The 22,983-nt window shown below is 37.5% G+C and overlaps 1 protein-coding gene and 1 long non-coding RNA gene across 8 annotated transcripts in view; one reads left to right on the top strand and one right to left on the bottom strand.

Moving 5' to 3' along the window:
* CEP162 (centrosomal protein 162) overlaps positions 1-22,454 on the bottom strand; it is a 41,094-nt gene extending 18,640 nt beyond the window's left edge. Inside the window, exons 1-15 of one of the 7 annotated variants that reach the window (XM_015858936.2) lie at positions 22,300-22,454; positions 21,916-22,001; positions 20,872-20,975; positions 16,121-16,259; positions 13,437-13,547; positions 7,689-7,835; positions 7,294-7,480; positions 6,518-6,564; positions 5,519-5,586; positions 4,822-4,849; positions 4,342-4,464; positions 3,453-3,644; positions 3,216-3,297; positions 2,073-2,337; positions 705-972 (exon numbers count right to left, since the gene is read on the bottom strand). In XM_015858936.2, coding sequence (XP_015714422.1) covers positions 705-972; positions 2,073-2,337; positions 3,216-3,297; positions 3,453-3,644; positions 4,342-4,464; positions 4,822-4,849; positions 5,519-5,586; positions 6,518-6,564; positions 7,294-7,480; positions 7,689-7,835; positions 13,437-13,547; positions 16,121-16,259; positions 20,872-20,931 — 1,717 coding nt within the window. In that variant the 5' untranslated portion in view covers positions 20,932-20,975; positions 21,916-22,001; positions 22,300-22,454. The other 6 variants (XM_015858938.2, XM_015858937.2, XM_015858940.2 and 3 more) reach the window with 6 other exon arrangements.
* On the top strand, positions 4,031-6,511 carry LOC107311973. Its single transcript, XR_001554325.2, has 3 exons — positions 4,031-4,135; positions 5,545-5,716; positions 6,094-6,511. It is a non-coding gene; the product is annotated as an uncharacterized LOC107311973 (long non-coding RNA).
* Positions 22,455-22,983: the final 529 nt, after the last annotated feature.

Below are 22,983 nucleotides of genomic sequence, written 5' to 3'. Positions count from 1 at the left end.
ATCTCCCTGCACACCTTTCTCATCTCCAGTTCCACTGCAATGCTCTAAGGAACAAGGGTCCCTTGGTCTGATAGCTGCCATTGAAATATCTCCCTGAGATTGGCAACATAATCCTACGCTGGTTTTCCTAACACTACTTGAAGGGTTTACAAAAGCATAGCAAGATGCAAGCGTCCTAAAACCTGGGCATCCAGAAACTGTTTTCCCATGCCTCACAGACTGGAAATAAGACTTGGTGAAAGATGGTCAGTTTGCAATTTGACTTTCACAGGACTACCATTCCTTAATGCTACAACAAGAGACGTGAACAGAAAAGAGGACCTTGTTTTTAAGAAATGCTTTCTTTGTATTAATGGAAAACAAAAAATAAGTGAAAGAAGCCGAGAATAGTAATTAATCCACCCTCACGTGCATAAGTGTGTCAGCAAATCTCTGCATTTACTGTAATAAAACATTAAATATATAGGTACTTAGTTTTGAACAGCATTATCTACTATTGTTTTTGGTCATATTGGTGAGCAATAGGTAAGCCTTAAATGTAGTGGTAGTTTATATGGAGAAAAAATTAAGAAGTACTCACATTTAGTTCTCGATTTCTTCTAAACCACTTCAAAATGGGAATATATATTTTTAAATGGGAAGCACGAGCAGCAAAGCTATCTGGCTCTTACAAGTAAAATTCAGACCTCATAAGACAGAGTTACCTTTAGATCTTGCTTTATCTGCAGGACTTCTACATTTCATAATGCTTTTTTTCAAAGTTTCTTTTGGTATTTTCCTTTCGGTAGCTGGAATGGACTGTTTTGAGTATGAAGTGGATTTCCCATATCCAGAACTTCTAACCACCCCATGAGGACTGTATGAAGACTTCTTTTTATGTAAAGGTGTTGTACTTCTGATATTCTTGTACAACATTTGTTTAGTTGTTGTTGATTCTGATTTTTCATTCTTCAAGCAACAAGACTGCAGAACCTATAATAGAGCAGATCTGTTTAGAGCAGGTTTTAGGGCCTAGTGTGATCTGAAGTTAGCTTTCCCTGTTAGAAAAGCACATAATCAGTTTCCAGAATCATACAGTTGTAAGACTACTAAGTAGGTGCGGATAAAAATAAAACAACCATGGGAAGTAACTATTTTTAGCCAAATAAATAACTTGAAATTATGAATAAGTTATGCTTTCCTACAAGTATTTTTGCACTGGCTCTGTTGGATTTTTCTATGAAGTTGGATTTTTATTACCAAAATGGGTAATTTTTCAGGTTATCTGACTGAAAGCTAAATCACGGTGAACATAAACTCAGCAATGAAGAGAGGAACAGCAGCAGGCAGAAGAACACTCTGAAACTTCATCACTGAAAACTAGTTATATGACTTCTAAACCAGCAAGTGAGAGTTTAGCCTGTTGGTGTTGGTTTAAAAAAAAAAAAAGAAATCACCAGGATGAATCAACCAACCAAAGCCCTTCCACAACACCTTGCAGGCTGAAGGGGTGATTGCCTAAAGAAATGTGGGCTTAATTTAGGGGATGCAGGGAGAAGAGAATTTGGAGACTGTGAAAATCTTGTACTGCAAATTAGGTAAAGGTGAGAATTAATATGGATTAGGTAGAAATAAGTGTAAAAAAAAAAAAAAAAAAGACAGAAAACAAGATTAGAGAAGCCAGCCATCTTGCTGGCTAGCATGTTAGCCTGACTAACAGCCTACATTTAATCAGTCTAATCCATGCTCTTATTGAGCTGTATTCCTAAGCACCTGTTCTGTAGGTATGGTCTCAGATCTGAACCTTGTGTGTGTTCCCTTCAGTAGGAAAACATGCTCATATTCATAACTATCTTGAGCTGGGGATGTAACTGAAGCAGCCCTGCAGGTTTAAGGCTGGGATTTCTCATGTTGTTATGAACCCAAAGTCCAGTGTATGTGGATACCTCTAAAAATAGCAACATGAAAATTTCAAGAAAAACAACACTCTCACTTCCGGAATATCAGAGCATTACCAAATAACAGGCCACCTAAAGTCTTATACATTTTGAATGTATTTTCACATAAACTGTATCAAACAGATTTTTTGTTACCTGTTTAGTTTTGCTGCCTTGTGAAAGCAGACAGTCTTGTATTATCTCTTTACTTAGCACATCAGGTTGTACTTCACTGGTCTGAATTTCTTTCCCAGGCATCCTCGGAAAGCTATCTTCATTTGCAGCTGTCTGTAGAAAGATGCTGTCTTCTCTGTTAAATTTTTCAAGTAAGTTTGTCTCCCAAACTGATTCATTTTTGTGCTCTTTATAGGGCAAGTGATTGACGTGTTCATTTACTGTGCTGCCTATCACCTTCACAGGACTACAAGAGAAAGGAAATAAGGTTGTCTGTGTATATAAGATATATAAGATTTTTGCCCTTTGCCTTTCTGCCACTCTGGAAAAAACAGTCCATTTTCCCTTTAGGTAGCATCTATAAAGACTGCTCAAATATGAAAGAATCACTAGGCGTTTGTAATGAACAGCCATACGTTGTTTTTTTTTTTATAAAACCAAAAAAGGACAAGGCTGAAGATTCACACTGTGAGAAAGATTGTCTCTTGTAGAACAAGAGTTATTTCCCAGCAGTAACTGTTTTTTTGCAGAGGCACCAAACTGGACTATAAGATAAACACCTGCAGGTGTGCAGTCAGTGCCAATAATACAATGAATGGTAATTCCTGCAGAGTACACTGGCATGTTGAGTTCCCAGAATCAATCTGCTAAGCAAAACCTGTTTTTGATACCTCTATATTATTTGCTACACACAAGTTGGTATAAAGCAAAAGGAATTATGGAGCACAGGTTAGTAGGAATTACAAGAATAAGCAAAACAAAATGATGTGATCTTTTCCCAGACTGTAGAAGTTGGAGAATTAGGATAGGAAAGGCTGATGAGTAGAGGTCCTTAAAAGCAGAGACTTCATTTGTCTCAGTTGTCAAGACTGAGAAAGACTCATCGAAAATGACTTGGTAGACATTGCTTCTTATTGTCTAAATGAAGTCTGGACATCTCCATAAGCAATTAACTGTATATTCATTTTATAGCTCACTGTAAAACACCATAAAACCAGTGCAAAGCATAATGAAATTTCAGTCTTTAACTTGGGGGGGAAAAAAAACAAAAACAGGCAAGTTTTGTAAGCTGTTTTTCCACTAACAGTGAATGAGCTTAAGTTAATAAAAGTCTGAAATAAATACCTTTCAGGTTCCAAATCAAAACCTCTGGCATTATAGCAATCTCCTTTAATAGGTCTCATAAATTCTTCCACAGTAGGTAAATCTAATTAGTGCAAAACAACAAAATCGTTTTTAAAAGTTTAGAAAATGCATTTGTAAAAAGCACATTTAAAAATGTTTCATAAATTTAAGTATTAAAGATACTAATAGCTCACTTATATTACATTCTTGCAAAAAATATGCTTTTGAGGTATTTACCTGATTCAGTAGTTGATGTGTTTTTTGAATAGAGATTGTGATTTTGTGAAGTAACTTGCACTAAGCATTGTGAGATGGCCATTGAAGAACTGTGTATTTTTTGCTCATTGGTGTCTCCCAAAGACTGATCAATGTGATGATACGCATGGTGTAAGGCTTCGGTGTCACTGGTAGTTTGTCCACACAAAGTGCCTGTAGAAAATGCAGTCTCATAACAGGTACTATACGATTTTCTGCTTGGAAAATAACACACTACAATCTGTTTCAGTGATTGGCTTGGACTATTATTAAGTGAGAATTGTGCTTTCCATTTTGGGAAAAGAAAAAAAAAATCTCATTTCTACTATGAAAATAAATCATCAAGTTGATTAGTACTTGATATTATTGACTATTAATACCAAATAGCCTTATCTGCAGTTTGAATGCCTTTCCTGCCCCAGCCCCTATATTTTTTCCCCCTGTATGGGAAACTGTTGATCACAGCCTGACCTCTGATTAACCACCTGAGGCAAGCAACAAGTCAGCTGTGGGAGCACAGGTGAAGGTAATTCAGCTGTGCTCCCAGAAGGGGTGGAGCTTGGCTCCACCTCTCCTAGATCTCATTTAAGGGCTGACCACCACTAAGGCAGGATCTCTTTCTGGAGATTGCTATTTTGTGGAGTTTACAGCGAGCCTCAACATTGGTGAGCATTTATCATTTATCCTCTTTCTATTACATAACCTCTGTTTATCCATTGACTTTATAACTGTACAATTGTAACTGTACACCCCCTAAAATTGATAGTCTTTTCATGTGTGTTATTTTAGTAGATAATATAGCAATGTCATGCTCTGACAAACGAAGATGTTACGGTATTTTTTGCTTTCTATTTTCAAAAGCAGCCTTTACCTGCTTCATTCATTTCAGTTCCACCAACTTCTTGAGGCAGATCGTGTTCACTTAGGGCTACACCTGATGTTTCAGCAGCTTTCTGAAATTCTGTAGTTGAATCTTGTGAATCAAGTAGTACAACTAAAACCAAGAAGATAAGGGTTAAAGAAAACACAGTTTTCCTATTTATAGTCCATCTATGCTATGGAACATTATCTTAATGCTTTAAGTGTGCAAAAAAAAAGTGCCATATAGATAACTACAATGCCATTAATGCTGTAACTCTGAATACAAGCATGAAAAGTACTAATTAGAAAAATAAAACTTACGTAGATTATCAATTTGAAGTGCTAATTGATTTATTTTTAATCATTTCAGTCCAACAGATTTCCAGTAGAACATAATATTATGCTTAAAGTATCAAAGTAATAAATTCAGATGGAAAAGTATCAAGAAGGTACATTTGTATTCTTTCACTGATGAAAGATTGTATTTTACCTTTAGCCAGCATGCCACTGTTTGGTTCCTATGAAAAATAAACAAAATAATAGTACTTTTTGAATTGCAGGAAAAACAATCCAGACAAACTTCAAAAGCTGATCCAAAATCTATGAACTAAAGCAGCTCCTGGTGCTTCAAGCACGTGTGCTTTCCTAAAGCTCTCCTCTCTCAACATCCTCTACTCTAAAAACCCTCTTACAAGTGACTGGAAGCTAAATGCTACTCTGCATAAATGAAACAGTATTTTTTACACTTTCCTGGTTTACTTTTATCAGTGTAGGTTTTTTACTCTGTCCAAACTGCTTCTCCATACAGATCTGAGGGGTCTGTGTCATCTGCTGGTGTAGACCACCCTAACAGCTCCAGGAGACAGATTCATTCACTCATAGTCATCCTGAGGCTTTAGCCAGAGCTCGTTATTTCTGGACTCTCAACACAGTTCTTAATTCAAAGGAGCAGTAATAAGGCAACTCTGAGGAAATTAATGCTTACAGTGTGATATGTATACACTGAAAGTATATATACTTAATAAAACAATATAGACCCCATGACCATTATATTCTTTTGGACAGTACATACATTATGAGTTTAAGATACTGATATTGCAGAAGTTTTACAATTCAGGATGTAATATAAACATTTGCTATGATACGCTTTTCTTAAGCACTTAAACTCCTGATATATTTTGATTTACCTGACTTTCTTCAGTTTTAAAGGCAGGATTAGCATCAGTGTCCTCTTCAAAATCTTCGCTGTAGCTTTCTGAAGAGTAAAATAAACATCAATCAGATGAAATATCCAGGGAAGATAAAAGAGTACGGGGAAAGCTATTTCTTTTCCCCAATCTTCAGGCTAAGAACATCTACTGCTGCTATTACTCTTTGTGAGAAATGTAAGTTTTGATACTGTGCATAGTACAAAGTCTACTGCAAGAAAGTCACACGTAACATCTCTGAATGACAGCATTTATGGAAGATGACAGCTAAAACACTGGAGTACCTCAAACATTAAGAACTATTTCAAAACTGGGCCAGGTGTTTTTGTAAGCCTTTGATGGACAGATTTATTCTTTTATCTATTTCTCTTTATGGTATTGTTCATAATATATTAAAATTCATTTCAAAAATAAAAAAAACATTTCTAAAAAAGTCAAAAGTAAACCCCTAGATTCACTTATCTGCACACCAGCTGCACAGACACACTGTGTATAGCTGATGCAAAAACTAGATAAATTCAGATAATTAATATGAAAATTACATTAACTTTCAGATCAACCTACGCTTTATCCACAGCAACAGGGAGATAAGGAAACAGAAGTCAGCTGGCTTACACATCACACTGAAGAAGGTTCACTGAGGATGCTGGCCTATGCTCTGAACCTAAAACCTAGCAAGTGCTAAGCTATTTTCTGCTTAGTAGGACAAGTCAACACAGAGAAAAAAACAATCTAAAAGCCTGTGGCATCATTTCCCTTTTCCAGACTTTTAAATTATATCCTGCTATAATATGAAGAGTTGCTTTCCTCTGATGCCCTTCTAGAAGACTTTGCATTTGAATTGCAGTATTAATCCACAGATTGCGTTACTGCTACTGTTTAATGAACCTCTCATAATTAATAGCATAGACAGTAAAAAAGATAATAATAATTTTAAAAAAGCAAGATTTTTCAAGTGAACAGCTTAGAAACCATTACCGCATTTCTCTTCAGCTGTGGATTCCACTTCTTTTTCACTTTCATTTCTAAGAAACAAAATACAATTTTTACCATCTCTTCTTGGAGAACAAGTGTATATATATACATATACACACACATCTATTTTAACTTATATGCTATTATTGCTAATTCTAAGAAGTACCAGAAACTAGAATTTGTCCATCAGATTAAACATTGGTAAGCAAGGTAAATGTCAGCCATCATTAAAATAAATACTTTTATTTTTAAAACTCTCCACATTTGAAATTTTCAATCTAACCCCTTAAAATCACTTCCTTTCTGCATTCCCTCTGACATCTACACTAGATTCTCGGATAAAGGTTATTGGATTTGCTTCTTGCCCTGACATTGTAAATCTGCATTAACACACACACACACACACAAACAAAAAAAACAGCCGAACAAAAAAACCCTGTCAATGAACAAAATACAGAACAAAAAACGTTCTCCTTTACTTCTCCTTTCCAGAACTCTGACCTTCCAACTGCTAGAGTTCTTAACTTGTCTTTCAGTTAAACTTTATTACTGTGAAGGTTAAATCAGTTTGCAACTATTGAGCTGTACTGAAGATATATACCTTCATCCATCACCACACCGTGTCTGTGTCCTTTTATTTAAAAACAAAAACCACTGCTCACACCAAAAGAAACCCATACAGGATCTTGATCCACAGAACCTCAAAGGTCATCGTACTCAGATGCCCAGGTCACACAATCCCACAACATAGTCTACAACTTTTCTTCCCTCCAAATTACCTTACAAATGGTGCTAGTACTATAGAATCGCTCAAATTCAGCTCTTTATTTAGTCTTGAATAATCAATAGGCGAGGAAGCTTCTTGTTCAAGTTTAGCAAAAAAGATCTCTTTTTCTTCTTGTTCTTCCAAGGTATCCAATCCAAGTCCTGTATTACTTTGATTAGGACCAGAAGCTACAAAGGAATCTAAATGTGAAGACACAATAACAACAGTTAACTACAGACTCATAAAAGCTTACCAGTATCAAATTATCAGAAACTAGTTTAAAGAGTCTTCGTAAGATGCTGCAGAGAGAAATGAAAGATTCCAACTTGCGATAAAACAAAGGAAATTGTAATAATAACTTGGCTTTAGACCTAATTAACATGAAATGGCTGCACTCTCTGTTCTCACCATTTGTTTCCAGGCTGTCTCTACTTAATGAGAAAGCGACTCCATTACTCTTCTGAAGCTGCATCTTTTCTGGATGCACATTCTCATCAGTTTCCTCTGTAAGCTGCAAAGCCTTCTTGACAATGCGTTCACTGGTTTCAAGGATTTCTGAAAGAAAAGTTGCAAAGTTTCTTACTTTCATCTAAAAGCTGTTTGGATGACATTTCAGTCATCTTCCAGAACTGCTTTTGTTATTCTTTTTTATTTGGGATCTTGCTGCAGCTACAAAGATGCGCACTCACAGATCATGTTCAGCTAACTTCAATTTCTATTACACATAAACCTTATTTAATTAGAGTTAATTACTCTATTGTATATACAGGATATATACAACTGTAACAACTGACTAACACTCCTCATGGAGAACTATTAACATTTATTTGCTAAGAAAACCCAGAAGCTAACATTGCTCTGTTAAAAGCCTATTAATTTTCTTTCATCAACCATCCCAGAGGAAATGTCAGACTTTGAAAAATTGCAGCCACTGCTTTAGCAGATACGTTTGTTGCAAATCAAATGTTCTTTCCTTACTGTAACTTCGCTTCTGAGAGGGTTCAGCACCATCCTTACTGGCTTATGTGAAAATTCTGCTTTCAAACAGCTGATGTATTTCATAGAATGGCTTGGGTTGAAAAGGACCACAGTGGTAATCCAGTTTCAACCCCCCTGCTATGTGCAGGGTCACCAACCACTAAACCAACCTGCCCAGAGCCACATCCAGCCTGGCCTTGAATGCCTCCAGGGATGGGGCGTCCACAACCTCCTTGGGCAACCTGGTCCAGTGCATCACCACCCTCTGTGTGAAAAACTTCCTCCTATTATCCAACCTGAACCTCCCCTGTCTCAGTCTAAACCATTCCCCCTTGTCCGATCACTATCCATCCTCATAAACAGCCATTCCCTTTCCTGTTTATATACTCCCTTCAAGTACTGGAAGGCCACAATGAGGTCTCCCCAGATCCTTCTCTTCGCTAAGCTAAACAAGCCCAGTTCCCTCAACCTTTCTTCACAGGAGAAGGTTTTGAAGTATCTACTTCTTTACAGAAAACGGAATGCTAAATATTGCAGTAAACTTCTAGTAGATAAATAGTTAAATAATATCTAGTTTAATAATATCAAGTCCCTTCTGCTTGACCCTAAAATACCCTTCTAGGCTTACATTCTTAAAGAGATTCTCTTAGGATGTAGGAAGAAAAGTTGCTCATGTATTTTATTCAATGACATGAGATGATTTCACAGCTCTCACAGAAAGGAGCAGAAACCATATCTGTGTTTTCCAACATGAATTCCCAGTCAGTAAAATAAAAAGGAGATACAAACATCAGTGACTTCAGATCAAGAGCACTAAACAAGTCTTGCACATGCTGATCAAGTGCTTCAGTTCTAGATTATCACTCTGCTCTTTTACAACTAAGTTATTCAAAGAAATGCCATATTCATGTATATGAAAGACATTTTGCTACTACAGTGAAGATGATAAAATGGAAAATTCAAGGTGTTGTACAGAAGATTAAAACACAAACAGTCCATCTCTGATAGCCATATGCAGTAATTTAATGTACAAGGGCTACTCTGAAAGATATGCCTATTTTATGATGTTGGTGGTATGGCAGTAAAGGCTGAACCTTCCCACCAATACTCTGCTACATTTTGTCGCTGTCTGATAGATGGCAGCAGAGGGGCAGTCTCATAATGGTGTCCGGCATCAAAGTGCATTTGTAGTAAAGGTGTGTCACTGAATTCCCCCATGTGGATAAAACAGTACCACTGATATTCATCAAAACTTGATGCATGTTTATGGAGAGAGAGTCCAAACAGTAACTGTGAGCACAGTGAGGCGGTGGGTGGTGTGTTTCAGCAGCAGCAACAGTGGGTCACCTCCACTGGTGCAGATTTTGATGAGTGGAACATGCAGGCTCTTGTTCATTGCTGGTAAAAACTCATAGCTAACAGTAGTGACTACATTGAAAAATAGTGTTTTGTAGCTGAGAATTTGCTCTACCAAATATGATAGAGTCATAGAATTGCTCAGGTTGAAAAAGACCTTAAAGATCAAGTGCAACCACAACCTAAACATACTACCCTAACTTTACCGTTGTGCTCTTCATTGTATTTATCACGGAGATAAATAGGAAGCAATACTTATGGAGCAACCTATTCTAGTCACCCAGATGGTGCTTTGTTCTAGTAATCAAGACAGCAAATGGGAGTCTGTTTTCAGCTGGCTCACAAGTTGTTTTACACAGCTTCACAATAGCTGCAATGTCACCAGACCTCCAAGACCCTATTTTTCAATAAGAGTACATTAGCGGAGGCTGTCACAGCTCTTCTACATAAGATTTACATGAAAAGAGACAGGAATATTCTTCAGTTACACAGACAAAAATAACTTACAATAGAACAAAATGTTAAAGAAAAGCACTTGCCTTAGTTTTTTATTAGCTATCTTAACCTCCGTGAACCAACAGAGTTGCACCACTCTTAAGTTTTCATGGGTTTTCAGTAAGTGAGCACAATGAAGTATTTTTCTAGTTCAAACCAGATCAGAACTTTTTGGTGGAAAAGCACTTTCCACAATCATTTGAAAATGAAATGCTGTTTTACAGACACTGAATTCTATAACTCAATCACAGAATCACAGAATGACCCGGGTTGGAAGGGACCTCAAGGATCATGTAGTTCCAACCCCCTGCCTGGCAGGGCCACCAAACTGCCACATTTATGAGATCAGGTTGCCCAGGGCCCCGTCCAACCTGGCCTTGAACACCTCCAAGGACGGGGCATCCACAACCTCCCTGGGCAGCCTGTTCCAGGACCTCACCACTCTCCTAGAGAATAAGTGAGTAGTGAGTTAAACTCAACCAACTTCCAACTCCCAACCACACATACCACATTACATAGGGATACATACTACTGTTGCTACTGAAGACAAGCACATCTTTTACTAGCCCCATACTCTGAGAAACCTATGAAACATGGAAAAAAAATATCAATTTGGTTGGATTTCAAAGTCTCTTTTTTCACTCACAGTCATTTTGGGCTGTTTGCATTTGTTAACCCTTGTGAAAATTACACGTTGGAGCAGCAGTTTCATATCACTATCCATATACTTGTAATCTCAATTCTTGCACTATTTAGCAACGCTCATAATATGTGGTATTCTTTAAATTCCTGCTCCTTAGAATCAATTAAAATAAGAACCTAAGTTGCACTTAGTTTCTATTACAAGTTGCACTTGTTCCTATTACATTTGCAAAGGAAAATGTAAGAACACAAATACCAAGCACTCAAATCTACATATAACAGTAAATGTTCATTTAAAAATTAACTTTTAATTCTTAAGTTGAGCAGGTCTTCTAACTTTCTAACTTTTTAATCACATAGAACACAATAAATTTGTTACCCTTAGGACTGTCAGAACCATCAGCTTCCTTCTTCTTTGTTTAAATACGAATCTTTCTTGTTCTTATGAAATTTTTCCAGCATTTTGAATTTAGACAAAGCCTTGCTCCGAGACACACTGGAAGAAGGTTTAGGGGCAACTACTTCTAAGCGTACACAAACATTTACGAGTTTTAATGCACAATGGGCAGGGAATACAGAAAAACAAAGTGTGAGAATTCAAATTGCCACGTGTGAAGAAGTAATACAACTCAGTTTTTTTAGATTGAATTATCTACAATTTCATAGCCATAATTAAAAATTAAAGAGTTGGTACTTATCAATTCCAAAACTACAAGTATCTTCTACTCTTTAAATAAAGAAAGCAAAAAAGAACAACAAATTGTTAATTAGTCCTTATTCTATATATACTTTGCATTCAAATAGACTGTTCTAGGAGCTCAATCTGTACATTACTTGGAAACAAAAAAAAACAAACACAACTGTTGCAACAACACAAGCCATTTTGTACTACAAATCTCAAAAGCAAGCATCTAGATCAGTTAAAAGCAGAAAAACTTAGGTGGATAAGATGTGAATTCCTGTTCCCTTCACATCAGGCTGTTAAAAAGCTGCACTTGTCTGCTTAAACCCATTAGAGAACTTGCTTAGCGGTCGCTAAAATAAAATGTCTTCCACTCACATCAACAGTAATCAATTTTTTTTACCTACCAATACTGATGTTGAAAATTGTGCTTTCTTGTGAGACTTGATGACAGTCACATTCTATACTTCATACATCTTAGACTAGCTAGGGGCATAGTATGAGACTGACTTACCCAAAATTTCAAGTGTGTAGTTGATGGGGGCTAGCTTATAAATTGGGCAATTCACAGAAAGTTCTTAGTTCCAGAATTAATGGAAATCACTCCTAGTACGGTTATCCTGACACAAGAGAGAGCAGAAGCTGCCTGGGGAATGTGGCCAAGTCCTTCTGTTGTCTAGAAACAGGACTGAGGAAAGATCTGAACCACACAGAATGGCCTGGGTTGGAAGGGACCTCAAAGATCGCATTGTTTTTCTGACCAGGAGCCAGCACAAAACAGAAACTGGTAAGATGACTAAAGGAAGTTGATGAGCATCTGGTAGATGTAAGGCAAAAGTCAAAATATTAAAAATATTTTAAAAAACAATACTTTCTGATATAATATCTAGGTTATTTATTCCCATGACTGATGTCCACTAATGAGGCATCGTTTCCCTAGATTCATATTCTCTCATATCTACTGAGAAACCAGAAGTGCTAACAGCACGTAGTCTGTGGGAAGCAATGCAAAAACCCAAGGTCTTTCAATACACTAATTTGAAGTAACTGCCAAACCCCTCCTCCTATGGTTCATATTTCAAATATTAAGCATAATTTAAGGCACAGAGTCAATTTTTGTGTTTCTCTCCCAGACCGAGATGCTTTATGCCTACTTTGTGCAAAGGAGGCTCAGGAAAACAGGACATACACTCTAGAAGGGTAACATAAGGAAAAGGTTCTATAAACTACACAGTCACAAACATCATCTAAAGATCAAGCACCAAATATTTCTTTGTCATGGTTCTCCAGAATATTATTGAATCTTCTTGAATTCAACAACAAAACAATATTTAACCTTATACATCATGCTGATTACTATCGTACTTTACACATAAGTATTTAATAAAGGAACAGTTATAATTCTTAATTGTTCCTTGGAGATTCTCCTCAGATAGCATAAAGACAGTTACTTAACAGGTTGAATGTGATATTACATTAACTAAAATAATCCCACAGATTAAAAAAATTGATTTTGTCATTAATACACCAACTGTACTGTTTCCATTTCAGGGGCAGCAGGTACAGAGCAACCCACTGCTCAGCAGAGGGAAAATAATCATATCAATAGAAAGTGCATACAATACTTGTGCAGATTAGAGTCTTTCATCTTAAACAAACAGAACAGTGAATATTAATATTTTTTGAATATGAAATACAGAGAAGATATTATTTACTAACCATACTGATTTTAGTTAAGACTCCCAGTAATTTCCCTTCTTCATTTCCTTATGTTCAATATTGTCTGTCTGCCTACATCACTGCCGACTGCGATGTATGATGCAGCAACATTTAAGCAAAGGTTCACACGCTTACTGGTTTATTCAGGAAATGACAAATCAATTAAGTGACAGCTTGCTATCATGAGAAAACTATGGCCAAAAATCCTGCAAAGGATTTTCTACAGGAAAAGCACTAGTAATTTAAGGCTATATTAACTGAACATAACATATTTAATAAAGTACCAGACTGGAAATCTGAATGAGGAATCTTTTGTTCACTGTTCTCCACTACTTCATCACGGCTCTCCATCCTTTCCTTCTCATTTCTCAGTTTAACAAATCTTGTTTGGAAATCTTGAAAAGTGAGACAAACAGCAAGAAGAGACAGGCAAGTGTTAAGACAGAACAGGAGTTCTGATTATCTAATTTATCTTTATCATTTACATGACAAAAGCAAATAGACATCATATTATCTAGAAGAAGGTCTTTAACTTGTCAAATACAGAAGACAGTACCCTGAATTATAATTTATACATTTCAGCCTAGAGCTCAAGAACAGACATCAAACATGTCTAGGATAGTAAGCAGAGTTAGCTGAAAATGTACTTTACTCCACTTAGCTAAGTGAACAGAAGTATTTTACTCAGGTTGCTATCAGACTACAAAACAAAGTGAAAACAGGTGATTAGTGTATACCTATTTTCCAGCATTTCTGCAATACAAGCCTTGGAAAAATCAGCCAGATAACAAATAAATGCACAGTATATTTAGTCCTCCAGTCATTTGTATTACATCTTTCTAGAATACACAATATAGAGACTGAAGCAGCAGAAAAAAGGTAGCAGGAAGTAGGAGAAAATGAAAACCCCTAAAGAGAGACAACCTTGGTGCATCCTTCAAGCTACTTAGCCAGGCTTTGTACCTCATTAACGTCACAATCCCTCTCTATGTTGTAACCCAATGACATGAACTCATATGGAGCTAGCTCACGTGTTTGTAATGCTACACTGGGGTGAAGGAAAGATCCATACAATTACTTAAATTTGATTCAAGATAACAAAACACGTTCTCTTTCACCAAAGGAGCACCAAAAAGGTTTCTCAGGAAAACCTGAAGGCTTCTCTGTTTTAAAATTCTGATGTACCAGATGGCATATGGCTTAATGTACACAACCCACAAGTGCAGATATTAATACCCAGGAGGAGAACAGATGTGCAGACAAAATAAAGACTATCAGGCTGGCAAAGAGAGTGTTCAGAGAAGACTTCAGTGCAGAGATGTATCATACTTGCCTTACATTTTAAGTTATCTCATTATTATGATATCCAATTGCCAAGACATGCTGGACATCTGAATCAAAACCCATTATACACAGGTTACTTATGACTCCCTCTGAAAAAATAAGCCATCCCCTCAAGAAAAACATATATATGAACATGCCAGCTTCTTCTGCAGGTACATGGATTCCATATTTAGAAAACTGGGTAGATTTCTATAAATATTTTCATGTTAAAGGAGAAGCTTGTTCTAAAGAAACCTTACAAAATTTACCAGAACTTTATGTTTTAGATGTTAACAAACTGCAGATCAGGCATGCTCCCATTCTAGTACCTCTAGTTAAATTACAGGGCCTTTATGATATCCTTGGCTTAAAAAAATAAGAGCAATTGAGTTGGTTTGGACAGGAACAACTTGACATTATCACATAACTACTTATACTGTTTTGTAGCTGTACTTAAACCATACAAGAACTGCCTCCAAAACTTCTAATTACCCTGCCCTTAAAGTACCTATTCCAGTATTTCCAATTGAAGTAACAGGAGAAACAACAAAGTGCTTTATGGGCTGCCTCAAGGATCTCAGAAAACAAATGGAAGAATGCTAACTTCTAGATACCTCTGAAAATTTTCATTTATAAAAAGAAGAGAAATAAGGTCTTTCTAACTGCTTACTTCTACCCTGGTCAGCAAGAACATTCTGACCTTGAGTTTCTTTGAAAAGTGGTAAGAAAATTCTACTTCATAACCACCATAACTCTCTTGCACTGCCTGACAGGAGCTCTCTCATATCCACTGGAGTTCTCCAGCAATATCTTAAAAGCCAGAGATAAATAGAGTTCAGATAACGCCTATTAAGGTTATGCCAAAATGACACCATTTCTGACTAAGATTTGACTCTGAGTTACAGCAACACTAACAGAACAGTGCCCTACTTAAAATTAGAAGACTAAGCAATACCTTAACCTCATCATATGAAAACATGATTTCTGGGACTGTTAAGCTCCAGTTGCAAGTTATTCAAATCATGAAAATAAGAAGCCACTAATTATTACAAGAACAAGCTGCAATCACACTGTGGAAACTCTGTACTCACATAGTTTATTACCATAAAGAAAAGCAATGGTGGAATGGACACCTAGGGATAGAAAGATTGCAAACAACATTTTCTTCTATAAGTGTGTGACCAAGTAAATACTGAACTAGCAGACACACTGTCATGGCCCTTTTCCCCTTGAGCTGTGGTTTATGGCAAGGGAAATGCTGAGAGTACTGCCTTGCTAAAAGTACTGATAGCAATACGTGTTTTAAACAGCTGGTGTTGTTATTCCAGTCTTTATGAGGAACAGGTCAGTTACAAAAGAAATCTCCAAGTATTTTAGTTGAAATCCTAAGCTACATTTTCTAATTACTACACTCTATTTACTCTTTACAAGTTTCAGTAACTTGAAAGCTACAAGAATTAAAAACACAGCAGAAAGCTTTCTTACAGCTTGAATATGATCTCTTTCTAAAAGAAAGATGTGATTACATTTGAGCTTTACCATTTGCAAATTTGCAATACAATGTTCCAAATAATAACTTTATTGTGAAAAGAAAGAACTAGCCCGACCCCCTGTGGCCAAGAAACTACAGAACTATGTTATTTACCACCATCGTCCAAATCTTCCTCACATAGCCACCACGGCACTGCATCCTTTTGCTTTGTTTCTTTTTTCCTGGGCTGTCCCAATGTATCAAGAACGCTGGACTTCTTTTCTGAATTTCCAGGTGAATCGTCTGAAAGAGACTGAGTCAATTGCATACAAGGTTAAAGACAGTTCTTACATTTTCTCATTGTTTAATTGTATTTCAGCCACACAGTCCTTCAACTTCTGAGTTTAGCTGTCTGTCTTTACTCCCTACTACCTGCTTTTTTTGTATGTGCCTAAAAAACTGACTAAAAAGACAATAATCACATTCACGTGTAGCAATACTGCATTTAATACAATAAGTTCACTGCCAGAATCTGGAAGTCTTAAAAGTTAACTGCTCAGTAGAGCACGTGTTCCAATGAACAGTGTGTTCATTCAATAAACAACGAGCAGACAAAATCCTGCCCACATTCCTAAAAATTAAATAAAAAGCAAGGGAAAAAGAAAAAAAGTACAGTGGAGTAAAACCTATTTTGCTTAGCCATTAAAAGAGCATTATTCATATGCTGAAAGTGAACTTTTATAAGCAACTTCCTTGCTCCCTGCAAATCGAATTTCAGAAATACACTTTGTGCTTTCTCTACCTAGAAATTAATAGAAACACCAGGGCTATTCCTAACTGACTGCTATTAAGCATTTTTCAGTTATCTATATTGATTCCAAATGATGGCTGATTCCAGTGGAGAGGAAAAAAAAAAAAAAAAAGAACAATATCCTAAAAATTAAAATTACTGAAGAGTAACAAGAAGAAAATGGATAAGACAACACTTTTCTGACATGATACAAAATTAAAAATATTAATAAGAATAATAATAAAATCTCTGGTCCACTTGCTTAATAAAGCCTCAGGTTGGAAAAGACCTTGAAGATCATCAAGTCCAACTGCAGCCTAACCAGTACCCTAACTCTAACAACTCTCTGCTAAATCATATCCCTGAGCACCACATCCAGATGGCTCTTAAACACATCCAGGGATGGTGACTCAACCACCTTCCTGGGGAGCCTATTCCAGTGCTTAACTACCCTTTCTGTAAAGAAATGTTTCCTAATATCCAACCTAAACTTACCTTGGCGCAACTTGAGGCCATTTCCCCTCATCCTGTCACCTGTCACCAGAGAGAAGAGACCTGCCCCACTCTCACTGTAAGCACCTTTCAGGTAATGGAAGAGGGCAATAAGGTCTCCCCTCAGCCTCCTTTTCCCCAGACTAAACAGCCCCAGCTTCCTCAGCCTAATAGTCAAAAGCAAGAAAATATGAGAGCACATACAGAATTCTAGAAGCAACAGGGCTGCGCATGCATAGCAAGTAAAGTTGAATACATTATTTTATTAAAGTAATTTTCTGTAGACTACTGCATGACTCCTATTTTATAAAAAGCATTACTGCTAAATTACTCTGTATCTAAGAGTTCAATGTATGTGCACCTCACAGGAATATCAATAAATCAATCAGCAATCCTCCAAAGGCATCGTGCAAGAGGAATAAGAACAAGAAATGAACAACCACAATCTGACTAATGTCTCTGAGCAAAAACATCTTCAGTTTCATTGTGAAAAACAAAATACCTGACCAAGCCTCAGAAAGAAATATCTTCATGCTCCAAGACTTGCAGTAATGAAACAGAATTTTTGTCAATTATGAAACTGCTGGAGAACAGGATGTACTGCAATTTCTTTATGTTGGCTCAGTGACACAGAACAAAAAAAAGTCTTCCATTTTTAATAAGTATCCTCTAAATAGCAACTTCCTTATACTAGTCGCAATATAGGTAGTGGTGCTGTTGTCCCCAAAGGTTTGGCTGCCTCTTGCTGGCCGCAAGTACCAACAGGTGTTTGATGCAAGCTTTGTTGTCACCTGCTGTTTCTTTTATAACTAACGGTATCGTCTACTCTGCAGTCAGAACTTCGGTGATGCTGGTGATCCTTGGAGTATTGTAACTAAAGAAACTGAAACTCCCAGCTGCTGCTCTCAAGTTCTGGAAACTTTCTGTGTCCAGCCATCATGTCAACTGCAGATAGTAAAGCTGCAGCAGCTGGGGAAAAAAAATGCTGACACAAACATGCTAGTGGTTTTTTCAGTATGTTAATAGACTTAACGGTGAAATGTACATATGTATTTATGTATTTTCCAAAAGGAAAATTGAAGCTAAAAAAAATAATAATCAAATCTTCAGACCAGTAACTTCAGCATAGGAAGTTCCACACGAATGTGCGCAAGAACTTCTTTACGGTGAGGGTGACGGAGCACTGGAACAGGCTGCCCAGGGAGGTGGTGGAGTCTCCTTCTCTGGAGATATTCAAGACCCATCTGGACGCCTACCTGTGTGACGTGGTGTAGGGAACCTGCTTTGGCAGGGGGGTTGGACTCGATGATCTCTAGAGGTCCCTTCCAACCCCTACAATTCTGTGTGAGAATGGCTTTTCAGAATCAGTGCGAGGCATGGATAATTCTTATTTTCTCTCCCCTATAAATGAGCCTCTCAGCCTTTCAGGAACATAGTCAACAAGAAGAACACAAGAAATCAGCTGTTTAATCTCAACTAAACTAAAAGCAGAATGAACTAGTTTCAAGTAGGGCAAAAAAAAAAAATAAAAATGGACCTTACCACCTCCTACAAACAAGAAGGAACTTAAGAAAGTAGACAAGGAAGTGCAAGATTGGATACGGAACCAAAGACCAGTTTCCTAACTATTTCATGAAAAAGCCTTGTTTCAAGTCTACTCCAAATTATGGTATTTAATCTTTTAATAAAGAATTTAAAACATTTTTTCCAAACATGTTTAAATGTCAAATATTACTCTTCCGAGTATTATTCTACAATTTCCCAATTAAGGCAATACAGCCTTTCCCTCTGATAGCCTTCCATTTCAGCTGTCACCACATATTATGTGGGATAAAAGCCAACCTAGAAGTCTAGAAGCAGAAAATAGCCGTTTCTTTTTTCCCCTGTCTATGCATTGCTTGTGTCACTAATAGCTGTTTACAGGGGTAGACAGCAACAGGACAAGGGGGAATGGTTTTAAACTGAGACAGGGGAGGTTTAGGTTGGATATAAGGAGGAAATTTTTCACACAGAGGGTGGTGTTTAAAAATGGTGGCAGTTTAAAATGCTAAAAAATAAATATATTACTATATGAAATACTAAAAATGACTCGCTTTCCCTAAGTGGCTGGATGTCATTTAGGGGAAAAAAAATTTAAATCACAATAGCTGTACTGAATTATCCTAACTCAAGCATTCCCTATCTGAGCAATAACTAAAGAGCAAGAAGAGCATATCAAATCAGGAATGAATACAAGGAGTGATCAAATGCAGACTTCTATCAGATGCGCAAAATAAATAAAACAAAATAATAAGTCCCTTAACTTCACAGCAATAGTAAAGCATTTTAGATGAATATCCAAAGTCTACTTTCCTATTTTTCTTACAATAATAATTCTAGTGAATTCAATAATGTTCTATCAATCATATTACAAAATTAAAGCCCAAAATATATCTTTTTTGTGAATCTTAATATCCAGATGACACATATACTCTCAATTTAGTATTGCTCAATTAAGTTACATCTATATTGTAATTAGAAAAGTACCTCACTAGTGGCACAGTCAAGGCAGAAAAAGTGATTTACATAGGAAAGCTAAAATATTCATGGAAACAAAGTCTACTGTTATTACAGTTCTCTACTGCACAGTACAAAGTGCTATTTTTATAGAATCACAGAATTACCCAGGTTGGAAAAGACCTTGAAGATCATCAAGTCCAACCGCAGCCAAACCATAGTACCCTAACTCTAACAACCCTCTGCTAAATCATATCCCTGAGCACCACATCCAAATGGCTTTACCTGCATTTTTCCTAAGTAATTAAACTGTGGCATAGCCTCTGCATCAAAAAACTTCAAGCATTTATTACTTATAACAGAAATCTCAAGAGTATTTGGCAAGAATGGCAACCATTAGCTATGTTTACATGCTGTAATTGCATTCAGCAAAGGCCTTATGCATGTGGCATCTACACCTTAGGCTTACTGCACTATGTACCTGATAGATCAGAGAGCAAACACTAAAATTACTATATCCAATTGCTAAATCCAATGAAGAAATATACCAAGTTGTGAAATTCTGACCATGTCTGATAATCTTGAGCTTAAGTCATAACTCACAGACTTGCATGATTTTTCCTGTACTCAGAGCACATTACAAAGGAACAATACAAAGGCCCAAATAAAAATTTCCCAATCACAACATATTTTGTTACTAGTTAAATAAGAGCTTTTAAATCCAATGAAGTCAGGAATTACACAGAAAAATAAGGACATTTATCTTAAAAAACACCTTGCAACTACGCACTTAAAAGTATTTTGATCTCATTACGTCTATATTCAGTCAAATATCAATTTGAAGCCTCTGCTACAAAATAAACACAACACAAAATAAAGCAGAACCAGGAACTAGGGGCTCTTTCTGAAGATTCAACCTTGCAGTGACAAAATGCTCGTATTTAACTACAAAACCACTCTCTAGATTTCAGCCTAAATTAGAATGAATTACATTTAACTACAGTGTTGCAAAAATTCACCCATTCAACAGCTACATGAATTATATGATACAAGCATAGTCATGTATTCTATTTTATAGTCTTCCACATCCCATCTTTCTTCTGTGTTTTAATGAGGAAAGTAGATGTGGCTTTGTTCTGAAACAAACCTCTTTCAGAAACTCTTCAAACTGCTCATCTAATTCTTCTTTTGAACATCGATGAGCCATAATCCACAACTGGATGTCGCCTTCTAAGCAACCGCCTTTCAATACTAGGATTTAAAATAAGAAGAATGAAAAGCATTCTAAAATTAAAGGCATTTTGCTACTTTAACAGAACTGTAAGCAGAAAAACTTCCAGATATTTACCAAATTTCATCCCTCCCAATGCAAACACACAGGTTACCCAGACTCTCTATAAGCAAAAGACGAACTTCATAAACAATAGATTCAGCATGTAAATTTTGTGGGATAAAGAAAATATATCTTCACCATTGTTACATTATTCAAAATTAGCTCTTTTAACTACTCACAGTTAAGAGTTTTATCAATGATCAAGCAAGAATACACTGCAATAATAATTCCTACCCATTTTTAAGGGCTTTTAATTTCTTATGATTTCTTTCAAAATTAGAGACAAATGGCATTATAGGCTTTGTTTCCTTATCGCTGCCATTTCTGGGACTCAGTAATAGATGAAAATCCTCAAGCCTGGAAGATGGTATTTGGTTTGATGTGTCCTTACACAGGAAGCCCATAGCACTTGCCCACAGCACTTTGCCAAAAGTCTTTATTGATTTCCCGGGTATAAAATATGCCCATTGCTCAACATGCCACGAAGCTTCTGCGCATCACAGTGCTCCACATACAGAGCTTTCTTCTAAACTGTGCATTCCTGGCAACATAAAACAACTTTAGCATCTCCAAGGCTGTGAAGTGCTATGCAAACCTAAAAGGGCTCAACTCCTGCAGAAATCACACAGAATCACAGAATGACCCGGGTTGGAAGGGACCTCAAGGATCATGTAGTTCCAACCCCCCTGCCTGGCAGGGCCACCAAACACACACATTTACTAGATCAGGTTGCCCAGGGCCCTGTCCAACCTGGTCTTGAACACTTCCAAGGACGGGGCATCCACAACCTCCCTGGGCAAATGATTTTACCATGAAATATTTTGTCTCCCAGCACTGGAGGGCTGGGCTGTTACTTACCTGGTAAAGTTACTTTGACAGGCAACTGTGAGAACTGCTCTCTGCTTTCACTCCTCCTCCATCCCCAGACCACACACACTTTGGCTCTGAGAGGTAAGAAAAAACACCCCCAAATAGTCTGAGCTAAACCAGTTAGAGCAGACTGCCCCTGCTTTGAGTTAAACCAGGTATCCTTATGTAAGCACTTGGAAACACCTCTGAAAACACAGTAAGGAGATTAAGGACATTATCTCTCAGGACACACATAATCTTTTACACCTTTCCATCAAAGGATGCTGCATTACAAGATGTTTTAGCAGTTTAGTGACTGGCTAGACCAACAAACGGGGAGTACTTAACTCCAGTCAGGCCAGAAAGATAAATTCATTCTGAAATTACACTTACCTTACAACTCCGGGCTCTGCTGCCTGACAGGCGCTCCAGATTCTGAGCTGTGGGACGGACAAACGGAGGCCTCACCTCAGGCCTCCAGCTTGGCCGCGGTCGCCATGGAAAACCTCCCGGCTACCGTAGCCGCTATAGCGACCGCTACTGTGGCGCACGTCGGCCTGTGTGCGCCCCCTGCTGGGCGGAGGGCGAGCAGCGCCGGCGGGACCCGGAGGAGGAGGGCGGGAGGCGGCGCTCAGCGCTACCGCCATGAGGGGTCACGGCAGGACGGCAGCACTCACAGAGCGATTGGGCAATGCCTGCCATGAGTCGTGGGATCACAGAAGCGCTAAGAGTGGAAAAGATTGGTGTAGTCCGACTGTCAGTGCATTGCCACCGTGCACACTACACGGTGTCCCTCAGTGCCATATGGATGTGTTTTGTGGAATCCATTCTGATTCTGATTTGGTTAAACATGAAGGTATTAACTAATATAACATGTGGAGGTGTTAACTATTCCCTGCTTCGCTCCTGAGCTGCCCTACATGGAGCCAGGACTTGGTCACCACCTGGTGGATCCATCCAGGGCAGGATATTTAGTGATCACATAATCACAGAGTCACAGAATCACAGAATGACCCGGGTTGGAAGGGACCTCAAGGATCATGTAGTTCCAACCCCCCTGGCTGGCAGGGCCACCAA

Source organism: Coturnix japonica, chromosome 3, assembly GCF_001577835.2.
Source record: "Coturnix japonica isolate 7356 chromosome 3, Coturnix japonica 2.1, whole genome shotgun sequence".
Taxonomy (NCBI): domain Eukaryota; kingdom Metazoa; phylum Chordata; class Aves; order Galliformes; family Phasianidae; genus Coturnix; species Coturnix japonica.
Note: the sequence above shows the minus strand (reverse complement) of the source record. Positions and strands in the feature narration are given on the sequence as shown.